Source organism: Aythya marila (assembly GCF_965140915.1).
Source record: "Aythya marila genome assembly, chromosome: 1".
NCBI classification, from domain to species: Eukaryota; Metazoa; Chordata; class Aves; order Anseriformes; family Anatidae; genus Aythya; species Aythya marila.
This window is the reverse complement of record NC_139042.1, coordinates 23,226,487-23,241,188: the sequence shown is the minus strand read 5'-3', so window position 1 is coordinate 23,241,188 and position 14,702 is coordinate 23,226,487. Positions and strand designations below refer to the sequence as shown.

The following is a 14,702-nucleotide window of genomic DNA, read 5'->3' as shown; positions in this document are numbered from 1 at the left end:
AGAGGAGTATTTTGGAATTAAGCTGCTGTGGTTGGTTCCAATAAATTTAGACAATTGTTGATTTTGCCCTGTGCTACTTCTGACAAACAACTACGCTAATGCCACAGCTGGTAACAAAAGAGGTTGCTTGAGACTGAAACAAAGACCCTGCCAGAATTCAACAATACATCAGAATCAAAGTGATGGGTTATAAAACCTCCAGCCAGAGTGATGCTAGGGTATGTGATGTTTGTGTGAGAAATGTATGATTATTCAGCTCCAAATCATTTGTCCTGCAGCTGAAATGTCCTGAGGATTTTTTTGTAATATAACTTTATTAAATACAACCAGGATCTAATGTACAAAGTAAAAATCATTTAAACTTGAAATATATACAATACTGTACACGTGTATCTAGTAGCATTTTCGGGATTTTCGTCTTTGCAGCATTCTGTGGGTTGATAATGAGCCCCCAAGCTCCTTTGTGTCCTCCTGAAGAGCCTCAGCTCCTTCAGAACTGCTTTTTAATGAGTTCTTTGCTTCCTCAGCTGATCTGGAACTATGTTTGGATGAAAGATCATCAGACAAATTAGTAGCTATTGTACTGGTCTCATTTACACCCTCAGTCTTCTTTTCTTCTGGTAAAGTATTTATGAGTGCTTGCGTATTAATCATCGCCAGTTCTTCATCAGCAACCAGGTCATTAACGGGAACACGGACAGCTTCTCTCACTTTTCTGCTGGGGGTGACAAAACCCACATTGGGATTTGTTTCTTTCCCTGACTTGCTACGCTGTAAGCCCAAACTTCGCGGAGGCTGAAATGCCTTCTTTAAAGATGGAGAAATGGTCGAACAGATCGGTGTCAGGGGTGGAGGGGCAGGTATGCAGCTGAGGAAGTCCATTGCTTTTCTCTTTTTGCTGTTTTTGGGGTGGTCTTCATCAGATGAGGGGGTTTTTGCTGACCCTTGTGGGACGAGTTTCATATTTGGTGTGCTGGTTGACAAAGGGCTCAGATACTTTATTTCCATTTTAGAAGATGAGATCTGATTAAAAAGAGAAGTTTTATGGTGAATAGAAAATCCATTCGTAGCAGTAGTGGTAGTCGATCTTCCTCAACTAATTCCATACATTATTTTTTTCAAGTACTGATGTTTACAAGTCACTGTTTGCACACACATTTAACTGTTTGCACAGTTACACTGCTTCTGAGAACTAAGCTAAATGTATGGGAACTTTCCTGTGCCAGCTGGTAAGAATGCAAGGCAGTCATTACAAAAATGAGTCAACTGAGTCTTCTGCATTGGATATATGCTCAATGGGTTGTTAAATAGGGAAAAATGAAGGAAAAAGGGGTAGAATAAAAACCATGAATACATGCAAGATACCCACTACACAGCACTGCAACACATACTTGAGAATATCTTTAATCAAATTGAGAAAAAATAGCATTAATATATTTAATAAATTGATATATATCACTAAACATTCAGAATATTAGTACTGTCCCTGAAATGGGAAAGGATGCCTTACAGACTGCATTTTAGTCCTGAAGAATTGATCTGAAGTCGGTGTGTTTCCACCTCCCTCACAACTATTCAATGATTGGCAAGAAAAATTTTTGTTCTGATTCACTCCATGTTGCACATCAAGAAAGACTTGCCACCAGCAGCCTCGATGGGAAGCAGAGTACTATTTAACTCAATTTTTGGCAACAGTACTATAAAATCCCAGCATTTACTAGGTGATACCTCTTCCCTTTAAACCTACAAAATAGCAAGCAATATCTAGAAAAAAAACTATGAAACAACCTCTAAACAAGAGCACATGCTGTAGAGTCTCCTGGAAGAAACATTTACAGATCAAAAATTTTCCTCCCAATCATATCCATGTCAGATAACCTTTACAATGACATTGATGAAGTAGTAAATACTTCCTTGTTTCCTATAGGGGAAGGAGGATTCATTTTACTCATAAAATTCAGAGTATTTAAAGTAAGCTGTCAAAACACAGACCGTGAGGGGAAATTTTCGTATAGTGCTTGGAGGAAGATGAGGCTAGAGAGCTCCTCCCAAGGAATAATTGTAACCCACACAAGGAAAAGCTTCTCATCAGCTTGCCTTGCCCTACAGAGAACCTGTGGGGCAGACTGAAAACAGAGACCATTCACTACAGCCAGCAGTATAAAACCTGCTTATATCCTTACTGTATGTAAAGCCAGTATGAAAACAAAATTAATTACTAGAAGCTTACCAAACTTTTATCCGGTGCATAGAGGCCTGAGTTACAGGAAGGAGAAAAGCATTCTGAACCACATCTTTTAGGTAACATGGGTGTGAGTGACTGACTTCTTTGTAGCAAATTCATCAATTTACTTTCTGCGTCAGAGCAAAAGGAGTCCACGTTCTATAAAACAGAACAGATTACAATGCAGAATAGTTGTTTTTAAAATTATGTACGTATTCTGTGCTCACAAACTAGGGCTTTGTTTCCCTCATTATAATGCCACAAGAAGTTAATTTTGTATAAAACCAACAAATCAGAAGTCCATTGCACCTTCAATGGAAAAGAAATACACCTTCCTCTTATTATTAGCAAGAAAAAAAAAAAAAAGAAAATACTTTTTCAGTAAGAAGTGAGAATGCATGACCAAGACATGCTATTTGGCACAACTAGAAAGTTGAAATTAAGAAAAATAAATAAAACCATCAGGCTGTTGGTTGATATTGAACACGTTCAGGTGAACAAGACAGAAAATTTCAACTTTAAGTGACAGATTGCCTGCTAGCAGGTGAAAACAGGTTTGCTAGCCAGAAAAGATCCTGTGGCACCTGCTGAAGACAGGGATGTTGAGCTGATGGGAACAGAACAGCCAAGACATTCAGTAGGTGACATGGAGAGTCCTTGAAGAGAAGCACATGAACACCTTGCTCCATCTTCAACAAAATCCCCTCAAATTCAGCATTATCTGCATTACTTGTTTTAAGATTCGGTAGCACGAATGGATTTTTTGGTGACAGATAGACACTGCAATAACTCAAATCCATCATTAAACTACAAATGTAAAGGTTTACCTCTACCAGACTTCTCAGCTCATTAAACTTCTCTTGAAGGTAGGTTTCCTTTGGGCTGGCTGAGAACACAGAAAGATCTCCAGCCACCAGCATAGGAATTTCTGACCTGAAGTCAGACTGCCACTGAAGGTTGCTTGCAGAAATGAACGACGAGCGAACGACTATATCCTCAATAGCAAAGTGCCTGAGATCAGCCCAGATCTTTATTGCCACCAGATTATAGCTTTCATCAGATAAATAAACCATAGTAGCAAAACCTAAAAGCAAGAAAAAAATGAATCAAACCATAAGACTTTAAATAAAGGTTGATTACTGCAATTCGTGTCTATAAATAGTCACGCACATCTTGAAAGAGTTCTAACTGAGAAATACAAAACAGCAGCCTGTCAGCCTGCTAACAGATGTTTAATGCTTCATTCACATTCTACACTCGCTCCATACTGATTACAGCAAACAATTCCAAATCTGCATTCCAGTGCTTAAACATACTCTATGGTGCTTCTGCTTTTTATCAGAAGATTCTCCACCTGTCTACTCGTGAGCTCCAAGGGGCTTGGATCCACTCAGCCCATGACACTGCACGAAAAAGGAGCTCACGTACGTGGCAGATGCTAATGCTGCACACAGAACATGGGTGTGAGAATGCACCTCATGGAACACAGTTAAAGAAAAAGCTTCTTTTAAGCTTGAATACTCAAATACTAAATTCTTGCTCAGCAAATAAGTCCTTTTTTCTCTAGGAAAACAGTTATCTGCCAGTGTATCACGGTGATGGGCTATATTAGCTATTATATAACTATATGTGTATATTGGCTGCTATATAACACCAAAGATCATCTTGACTTTTGAAATAAAAAAAAAACTTAATGGTGATTCAATGTCACGAACATGGTCAACAACGTACCTGTTTTGCTAACAGAAATTACGACTCCAACTAAATCAACTTCGGCACATGGTGGCTGAAAAGAAGGATCCAACAAACTGGTGAATTTTAGAGCCTTTCTTGGAAAGAAAAGCTGCAGCAGCATCTTCTGTGAGACCTTAAAAAAAAAAACAAACACCACCAACACACTGATACACAGATTGACACTTTTTAGTGATATACCTATGCAGTTAAAGCACTTACTGATAGTTGTAGATACTGAGTTTTCTTTGTTGCTGTCAACTGTATGTTAGTTGATTCTGCTCTTCCTTTGGACTGTGATGTGGACAGCTGGTAGATTCTGAACCGACTGCCTTCCTTCAACAGCGAACAAACGTCTAGCGGTGGACGCCAGATGCTCAGTATCACTCCTAGTAACACCAGATTAAGATATATTAGGTGGGCAACACGAATACAAAAGCTTTTTAGCAAAATAAAACCAGAAACAGTTATATGCAAGCTGTGGGTAAACTCTTCAAATCTTACTATGTTGGCCAGTTACCATGTGAAGATGAAAGTTATTTATTCCCCAAGTACTAACCTTTATGTTTTTCTTGCTTTCTGTAGTCTACCACACATAATTTCCACACAGTGGACACATCCCTTTTGGAACAACCATATTTTTCCTTTTCTGCAGACTCTACAGCCTTCTTGAATTCTTCCTGTATCCGAGTTTGCTTTTTATCATTCATCAGCTGCCTGTGAGCATTCAGAGCTTTCAGCTGATCTTCACTGAGATAACCCTGTAGCCAAGAGAAAATGTATTCAGTATCTTTTTTTTAAAAACAAACAAACAAACAAACAAACAAAAAAAGATCCTGACAGGATCCTTTATAGTCTCTTTCCTAAATGCTCTTCTGTTACAGAAAAGTTATTGTTCAACTGACACACTACTTAGACTCAAAATGTTCGCATAACTGGGAACTCTAGTCTTTACTGGTACTCAGTTGTCTATGTATTACATTATACACTGCTCCTGATGGGTAATTAGTGAGAAGCCTGCTTAAGAACACATAACTAAGGTGAGCATTTCATACAACAGGCACTTCTGCCAGTTTAATAAGAAAGATGTTACAAAAAAGCTCTGTAAGAAGAAAAGAAGAGTTGCATCTCCCAGCAGGCTGCTATCTCTGAGCTGACTAATTTACACTAAAACACATCGGGAGACAAACGGCAGTAAGATCACGTAAACTCTTCATCGAGCAGCACGCAAGAAAAATGTGTCTTACTAGGTGCATTCAGTTTTCACATACATATGTCAAAACAAAAGTAATAAAACCACAAATAATAATTTTTAATTGTACTATATCCTGGATTTTGTATATCCAGAGAAAATCACTTACTCTCTTTTGCAATCTAAGAGATTAATCTATTTAAACAGGACTTCATTAAAGCATTTTCCAAGTAAATCACAATTTACTTAGCAATAAGCATACTGTAGGAAATCTTGATGATTTAAATCGCAGTTTTGTGGCTGATTTTAGCAGGAAGTACTAGGCTAGAAATGACTGCACAAGCATTTCAAAAGTAGCCCAATTGGCTCTACTGTTACCTCCATATAACCAGGGTCAGATGCATTCTGGATTGCTTCATAAAGTTCGGCACCATCTTGCAAATTATGGATTTGCTGTCTTGTAACTACACGTGAACTTGGTGTTTTTCTGCTGGCTCTCTCTGTTGGAAAAAAAAAAGTCCATTATGTTGAGTACAACCAATACACTTTAAAAGTGAAGGAAAAATTATGATGTAGGAAGTACAATAACTTAGGACTTACCAGAATGAAGCTACCAAACTCTTCTATGTAGGGATAGATAGATGTTTGTAGTTTTTAGGAAGATAGAAATGGAAAAAAATCACTTTTACAAACTACGTTGTATTTAGTTGTAATACACAATAGAATACAAACTCTGGGGAAGGTCTTACGAGATGGCATAGCCAGTTCTCAGCAGCAGCTCTGGGATGCACCTGACCAATGAGGTTTTCTGAACCAACAGGAAAACAACAGTTTTAACAAGGCAGTAGCTTTCTGCTGATGTAGCAAGCAATTCTCAGTGCCCGCACTTAGGGAGACTCGGCAGCTTGCCACAAAACTACACCGATACTTGACCATGCTGTCTGTGTGCCAGTCACCTCCTCCTCTCATACAAGGGGAAAGTGAAAGTCTCAAAGATAACAAGGTCTGGGATGGCAGGTGACGCAGGACTGCACGTGAAGAAGCCTCCTTTCCTTCGGACACCAGCAAAAAGCCAGGTGAACTTAATTGCATTAGACAATAATCCTCTCCTCAGGTCGATCATCTTTGCTGCTCACACTTTGATCATTTTCTCAGTAGACTCCACTATACGTAGACCAGATACCAATCAAACAAAAAGCAACACAGTGAGGTGACTGATATGTTTAAGTTCACGTCCGTGATGCTAAGAATTATACAGCAATCTCCAATTTCAACTGGGAATTCAGATTTCTTTTAAGGGTATGGCATTACTTGCCCTTTCTTTGTTATTGATAACGCTCCCCAGGTTCTGATGAAGCAGTCAGATAACATCTCAGTGTTATAGGTCACCCCAAGAAAGATTAACCAAAAAGGAGAGGCGAGCTGGGTTGCAGATAATGACCCTATGGACTTTGAACTGTGCAGGCTATCGTTTGTGATGGAATCCTATCTGTTCCTGTAGAAAAATAAACGACGTTCCCCTCCGCACCCCCAAACAAAACAGATCCGAGCGTGAAGGCACCCAGAATTCACGATCAGTGTGGCAAGAATCCCGGTGCCCAGAAACAAAAATGTTTCTGTGTTATTACATATTCTGAAATGATGAAATCTTTACCTTCGTGCTTTTCAAATTCTGCTTGGATTTTTGCAAATAGAGCTTCCAGTTTCTTTTGTTGATCCTCTGCATGCCTGGCAGCTTCCCTTTCTTCAGCTCGGCTGTTACGAAATACATATGAGCCGGCTGACGTCTTTTCCATCCACTGAAACACAAAGATTTAAATAAACCCCAGACCTTCTATTTTTAACCTCATCTAGCTTCCCTCCAATACTCACTGTTTAAAGCATTTCTAGTTAAAAGTGAACAGGTTTAGAAGTTTTTAGTATAACAGATCCAAGGTTAAAAGAAAACAATAAAACAAAACGGAGCAGTGGTTGGTAAATCTTCTCTTTAAAGATACACAGACAGAATGGAGCAGCTGTAGTCAAACTTCAGTGATTTAACAGCTGAATAAACCATCGCTTATAATAATAGGCAATGATATAATTTAGAAGATAGCTGGATCCCACTTGTAGATACATTTAGGTACAAAACAAACTCAGCGCTCAAAAATATACCAGAACTGCATCCTACCCAACTTGTCTTTCAGCGCCGACTGGACTGTTTTAACCTGCTAGATTAGATGCTGTGAAAGATGCTCTTAAACATTTTCATCTTGAAGTGTTTCCACAGGATAACAGCCTTGCCCACAGCCGTGTCAGAGCCGGCTTGGCAAGTGCGTGCCTTGAAGAGATAGGTGGCCAAACAAAGAGGCCACTGCAGCTCAAAGTGGTCTCCCTCTCTGCTGCACAGCCCCATCTTGCACTGCCCTAGCATTTACCTGATTGTACCAGACACCAGTTTCCTATTGCAATAGACAAATAGCAGTTTGAGGTTGGTTTGAGCTGTAGAGCACAGAGAAGCAGCAGGACAGTACGGCAGGAGCAGGAGGAGGAAAGCTGTAGGACTGCTCCTTACGAGGCAGTGAATTGTTGAAATCGGCTCTGCCTGCCTCGTTAACTGCACGCCTTCCACTTCCTGCACTGCTCACAGTCTGACAACTTTAATTACAGTTACTGTGACTCCCACACCCCTTGGCTTGAGGTAAAAGAGATACATAGCTCAAGTCTTCCTATCGTTTTGGTACGACTGAGCAAGATTCTCGGTCTTTTTATAAAAACAAACAAACATATCTGCCCATCCATCTCTGGAAACAGCAGGATATGAAGCACCACTTTCCTCCCCAGCCTGGAAGCCACACACTGTGATGGCATTACAGATTACTGTGCCCTTTCTGGGACCTAAGTAGATGTTAGGTCTACCAGGATGTCCATGTAATAAGTGCTGTAATTTCCTCCGTTAAAATAATGATCTAAATATCAAAGTAATGTTTCAAGCTAAATACTGCTATTACCTTTATATGGCAAATAAAGTGGAATTCAGTCTGCATTGACCAACAGTTACACATCATTTTAGAAAGCAAATGAAGAAAAACCCTGTATGTGCATGTCAAGTGTAGCATTCTCTGAGAAAAAGTTAACAGAATCTAGAAGTTGTATTATGGCTAACATGTTAACATTCAGAGGACTGATTACCAAGAAAAAAAAAAATGTTTCTTTTTATAATTGGGACTGTTACAAAAAGCTCTACTTTGTGTTGGTACGGCCTCACCTCAAGCACTGTGTGCAGTTCTGGGCACCACAGTATAAAAAGGATATAAAACTATAAGAGGGTGTCCAAAGGAGGGCTACAAAGGTGATAAAGTTCTATGATTCCAAGTAGTTACCACTTGATGTCCACAGATCCTTTAAATATGGTCAGACTTCACTGTATCTAAAACATCTTCACTCTATTTTATACAACAGTCATGTTGTATTGTAAATAATATTTTCAATAACAGATCTTTTATGTAGCTGGCTGTGTTGTATAGTAAGACAAAATTAATCTTACCAAAGGTTATCAAATATTTAACTTCTTTGCAGGGATACATATGTTAGTGACAGGAAAAAAATGGGTTTCACATTTCTACTCAGAGTTGAAACTGTCGATGTTTTTTTTCCTCCTTTAAGAGGAATTATGCTTTTTAGATTACTGAACCCACAGTCAATCATTTCTGGCTTTTTGAGACTGAAGCAAAGCAAGCCAGAACATACCGAGTGTAAATTGAAATTCTTCTTATAACAGGATACTCCACTCCTGAAAAATTAATTATGTGCACACTGCAAGAGCCACTTCTGCTTACACATCATGGTACCATTTCTTGATTTTATTTAACTGCCTCTATTATGGCACCTTTGAAGAACAATATAGAAACTAGCTATGAGATAAATTAGATCTAATAGAAACAGTTAGATTCATAAAATACTTATACCATACCTGAATAGGGTAAGTTCTTTGAATGATGACATCAATACACCCCACTGCACCACCCTCGCTGTAAAGCGATGACAGAGGCAAAGGGAAAGGTCTGGGATCCCGGTGAAATCCTAGTTTTGTGTGCCATCGTGTGCAGCGGGTGCTGTTTGCTGAAATCTGAACAAGTTAAATGTTGAACGATAAACTGGCATTGGTAGGTCAGAAGGAGATAATCTTTCCTTTAGATTGAGTAAGTTTTTTTCGTTTTTTATATTGACCTCACTAAGGAACTCTTATTTTTGCACCTGAACAGACTGCGTTTTAATTTCAAGGTTTCTTTTCACATTGAAAAGCTTACTTTAAACAGCTGTGACAGATTTGATGAGTTAAGATTCTCTAGGAAATTAGCATCTATGAGATATGTCATTGCTTTATACCAGAGCAACAAAATTTTTATGCTGAAACTTCACACATCACTTTAATCAAACAAGTCAAGCCTTCCCCCCAAGCCCTCCCTCTCTTTTTTTTCCCCAATTCTTCCTCAACCTTTTATACTGTCTGTGATGGATCAACACCTTTCTTAACCTGGTGCTTAACCATGTTAAGGATAAAACATGCAGCAAAACTTGTCAGAATCTTACAGAAGAAAAAAAAAAAAAAAAGGTACTTTTATACTGTTTATTTTGTTGGAAGAGAAACTTGTATTACATTACTGACTAGTGTTAACTATCTTGTCTTACAAATGTGGTAATTAAACTACAACAAAATTGTTTACACAACCCCAACAAAACCTTTTCTGTTTACACAACCCCATCCAGCTTACAGCATGGCTCAAGCAAACAGCATCTGTCCCATCTCTCAGTCACATCCAAGCAAGCTGAACCAGTATTTTGGTTTACCTTCAACATAAGGGAATCTGGGGCTTCCAGTGGTGTACATCCATTCTGAGAGCCAACGAGTTCTGCTCCATGTACAATGATCTTCTGACCAACTGTAAGCCTCCTTCTATGTAGGAAAGCTTTGATGGGTGGATCCAGAAGAGCTCTAATCCCATACCAGCCATCAGTAACTTCAATTATTGCTGCTCCTTTTTTACTTTCCATATTGTTATTGCTGGGAGATGCTACAGCGTTCAGTGATATGATTTTAGAAACGCACAGCACAAGTGTTTTACCTGCTGCATCATCTCTCTCCGTTATTTTTTTGATTGCTGATCGTTTGCTTTTATCAATTTCCAGGTCATACCTACAGAAAAGAAGCCGTGACACTGTTAAAGTGAACAAAATCCATCACATTGTTTCCCCTTAAAATCAATTGTTGCAAATCATTGCTTCATCTACATGAAGAAGTGAAAATTATCTAAATATTTGCAAATAACATGCAGTACTTTTTTAATATTGGTATGTTTTAAGTTCAACAAAACAAGCATTCTGATAAATACTAAATGCAAAGTAGAGATGTTTATTTTATAATATTATGAGCAGAAAGCACGCAGTCACAATTCCAAATGTGTTGCTACACGCTTACCTATATTTCAGCTGCAACAGCACTGTTTCTGGTGTCAAACACCTGGTAGCAAATTCATGTGGAAAAGCTACTTCCATGGCTGCCAATTTCCATACAATCCACCTATAGTGATTGTAGACCCAGGCCTCTGTTATTAGCTTGGGATCCACACCAGGAGTGTCACAGAGAGCCCTGCAGATAAATCGTTAATAAATTAACCCAAAATCCATTATCAGCTTTTACTTGCCTATTTTTCCCTAGCATTACATGCAGCGTATGCACATAGGCAACATTAACAACGGAGTATTTATTATGGTGTAAACAGGAAGGTTACATTCCCTAGCCTGGTCTGGTTATTGTCTGAATACTGAAGTTTTGTCCTTATAAGCTTTGACAGCATGTCTGTGTGTACATGCAGCTGTTCTTGAAATGAACCTTTGACCCTGGCAGTAGCTCCAGGGGCATGCCCTCTCTGGTTCACAGTTATAGCATCGAGGGACAGAAGCATGCTCTACTCTCTTGCAGCCCCAGAATATCTCCTGCTTGCTTTGCTTGTCCCCATTGTTTGGCTATTTAAGCAATGCTTCATTCTGTGTTGATTCCAAGCAGTACCACCATGAACTGTTTAAGTTGATTTGGAAATCTCTGACTTTTCCCACTCAGCCAGTCACTAGGAAGGCTGTTTCACTGAAGGAAACAGAGAAGGAATTAAACCAAAGATTCAAATAAGTTGTTAGACTGATCAGAACACAATTTAAGGCCCACCAAAACATCAAGTTCCGACTTGTCAGGAAGGCTCAAGATTTTAATATTAAAATACTTAAAATTTTCTGAAGTTTTGCTAATGCAACAGTATGCTAGTTGTTCTGCTGCATGTGCTTTTGATTAAGTTATAATGTATGAATTTGCTTACATTAACACAAAACAATTTCTATTGAAGTGTTTAGGACAGATGCAGTCAATGCATACTTCTTTTATCAGTTCACCTTAAATGACCTGCAAAAGGAGACACAGAAGGACCCGGGATAATGCAAGAGCAAGGGTTGTTCGTGCATTTTTTCTGCTTCTTTTATATACATTCAAAGAAAGCCTGAAATAATCAGTGATTTTTCCTACTGAAATCTTGCCTTCCTTCAAATCATACTGCAAATTAAGTTATTTTCATAAGTCAGCTTTAAAAAAAAATAAAAACATTTGCACCCATGTTCTGCAACTCTTCCCCCAGCAAACTTCATTGCCACACTCAAACTAGAGCACAACAGAAATGAATCCTCTTCCATTTGAAAAAGCAAAACCTATCAATGCTATTAAACAAAAGTGATAAATTAACAATAATATTAACATTTTTCTGGACAATTTACACTGGAGAAGAACCTCCAGAAATTTTCTAAATTGACTTTTTGTTTTCCTTCATGCCCAACGAAGATCACTAACACCATTAGTCTACATAGTCAATTTATAAACCTACAGTATCTTCATTTACACTAACAGAGGTGTACTAAAAATGCAGTCAAAAAGTAGTGTTAGATTTATTCCAGCGATGGGAATCAAAAATTAATAAAGAGCACACCTGCCTCAAGTTCGTAAGAAACAATACCTGTAGAACTCCTTTTTTCCAGCCTTTCCCTCATCTGTAGGTATCAGCCACCCTCCATCAGCAAGCTGGATCCCATTTCCAGCTAATAAATACTCCTTACTGAAGAAGTCTTTGATGAGGAACTGGAACGATTCTGCGTTTGTGCTGTTAACTTGAACGCAATGTTTTGAAACACCGTGTCTGTAAAGCTGCAAAAAATTAGATGAAAATGACAAAAGACAATGACAATCCAGTAGGAATTCATCTGAGAGCTTTCATGTCTAATGCTATACTCATGTTAAGTTATCTTCTCGAGCTAGAGACTGTTCTGTATGACCTTGTCATTTCATACGTAATCCAAGAATACAGGAACTCACCAAACAGGACATCATGACATCATGGTGTGCTTCAAAAAAAAAAAAAAAAAACAAAACGCCGTACCAAAAGCAAGAAGCTTTTGATCTTGACTTACCTGAGCTTAAATGTTAACCATGTGTTATCTTAAGACAGCTTTTCACATAGGTTAGAAGGCAGTAGCAGCTACCATTGGTGGATTTTTTCCTTGTTTGACTACAACACTACAGAGACATTTATGATCCCCATTATTCTGAACAGTCTTATAAACCGTGGATACGCAAAGCTACCTAACAATGCAGCAACTGCTTCAAGAGCTACTGTAAATGCTTATCTCAAAACTGCAGAGATGTCAGTTAATGGATATATTCATCAAAAGCTACCGACTTTTTGTTTGCTAGTTTTAACGAACACAGCCCTGGAAAGACACAGTAAAAAGGTGTCACTGTACCTCTTCTGTAGAATAAAAGCTGGGAGACTTTTCTTCTACTGCAGTTTTCAGAGAGATTCTATTCCTTGCAGATGTTTTAATGACATAAAGGCTGCCTGGCTGTGAGCTAATATTTTGCCTGAATTTCTTTTTAATTCTCATTTCCTGTAGATCTCTAGCGCAGCGGAGATTTGCCATCATCTTGCTCATAACTGCAAAGAAAAACAACATCAAAAGCTTTTTACAATATATATATCAACTTAGGATATACAGTCACAGAATAAAAGCAGACTCAGAGAAGCTTGTTTTCTAAGCCACTATCCAGATTTTTAGAACCTGCAGTCAAAATATCCAGCAGTGCTAACTGAAGACATTAAATAATATTTATAATACATAATATCAGGAATTAATATAACATATATTTCACTTCTTCAGAATGAACTCTTCACAGGAAGCTCCAAATGAACATAAACCGGTTGATAATGACTGCAGCATCCATAATCCTGAGATTTTGACCTGCAAATAGGGGCTCTAATTTTGCAGATGCTCACGCACCTGTTTAAATCAATATACACGAGTCTGTGTGAAGAAAACCAAATTATTTGATTGTAATAGTTATGTAAGTTATACTCCTTCTAAGCTTTCTTGAATCTTCAAATGTGCAAGTCCACATGCTAAAGAAAGTCAAAGCTGAAAATTCAATCTCTGCTTCTTTGAAAAAGACCAAGTCAGCCCTATATTTTAGTTGGAAAACAGAATGAATACAAGCTTCTATAATAGTGAAAGATTACCAAGGCTAATCTTTAAGGTTCCAAGCACATTTTACTTGAGTATAAAAAAATCAAATGAAACATACTCCACCTTGCATCTTGTGTCTGAGCTACTCTGTGAAAACAATTTTTTCATGTTCTTAATTAACTTTGGAGATGAAATTGTTAGGAGTGCAATATAGAGTCTTAGAAAAGTAATTATTTCCTGATTTCCCTACAAAAAACACCATAGGAATCAGTTTCTTTTTATTAAAAAAAAAAAAAAAGTCTGAGAGAATATGCAAAACCACTCATGGGTTCAATTCCGATAGCATTCGCTATAGGTAAGTGATCAAAATCCAAAAATACCTAAATTGCCATTTTCTAAGTCAGTGTCTGCTGCATGCAGGATGCAAGATGGGTTATCTCGAGTTTCAGCAGTATCTTTTTCAATTGTGATCTGATTTACTTCCCTTTCTTCAGTCATATTTTTGCTGATTGGTGAGTCACATCTCTTGCTACTGCCTTGTTCACTTGTAGAAAAAGTCAGCTTGGTTTTGAAGGGTGGAACAAAAGTTTTAGCAGTTTTGCCAGATTTGTACAAATTTCTTTTTTCTTCACTCTCTTGGGCTGAGGCCTTATGCGGAGAAGACAATCTGGAAGCATCATTTGAAGACTGCCTTAGGGCACAGTGCTGAAAAATGGCAGGTTTAGATTTAAATCCTTTGAAGTCTTGGTCTGGTAAAGTAAGAGTAGGATTCCTGACTTCTTGTCGTTCCTTAGTAGCCCTATAGAGACAAAAAACGTACAGGTTTCAGCTTTCTGATAAAATTCTTTTTCAGAGCTTCAACATTCTTAATTTAGTAATGTGACATTTTCAAAACTGCATCAATAAAAAGACAAAATATTAGTTTTTGATACTTTTAAACCTGAACACTTAATTTTTATTTAACAAAAATAGAAATACAAGTGTAAAACTTCTTTAGCATCTTACCACTCTACAGGAACA

At 38.1% G+C, this 14,702-nt stretch overlaps 1 protein-coding gene across 3 annotated transcripts in view; it reads right to left on the bottom strand.

Moving 5' to 3' along the window:
* Window positions 1–39: 39 nt before the first annotated feature.
* The window catches only part of BRCA2 (BRCA2 DNA repair associated), a 37,653-nt gene continuing 22,990 nt past the window's right edge, over window positions 40–14,702 (bottom strand). For 2 of the 3 annotated variants that reach the window (XM_082774327.1, XM_082774328.1), the window contains exons 14-27: window positions 14,063–14,481; window positions 12,966–13,156; window positions 12,182–12,369; window positions 10,606–10,776; window positions 9,978–10,323; window positions 9,100–9,255; window positions 6,802–6,946; window positions 5,526–5,647; window positions 4,515–4,716; window positions 4,178–4,344; window positions 3,956–4,091; window positions 3,052–3,308; window positions 2,231–2,383; window positions 40–1,023 (exon numbers count right to left, since the gene is read on the bottom strand). In XM_082774327.1, the coding sequence (XP_082630453.1) occupies window positions 394–1,023; window positions 2,231–2,383; window positions 3,052–3,308; window positions 3,956–4,091; window positions 4,178–4,344; window positions 4,515–4,716; window positions 5,526–5,647; window positions 6,802–6,946; window positions 9,100–9,255; window positions 9,978–10,323; window positions 10,606–10,776; window positions 12,182–12,369; window positions 12,966–13,156; window positions 14,063–14,481 (3,283 nt within the window). In that variant the 3' untranslated portion in view covers window positions 40–393. Of the gene's footprint in view, window positions 1,024–2,230; window positions 2,384–3,051; window positions 3,309–3,955; window positions 4,092–4,177; window positions 4,345–4,514; window positions 4,717–5,525; window positions 5,648–5,747; window positions 5,771–6,801; window positions 6,947–9,099; window positions 9,256–9,977; window positions 10,324–10,605; window positions 10,777–12,181; window positions 12,370–12,965; window positions 13,157–14,062; window positions 14,482–14,702 lie in introns of those variants that run through there. The other variant, XR_014318705.1, reaches the window with a different exon arrangement.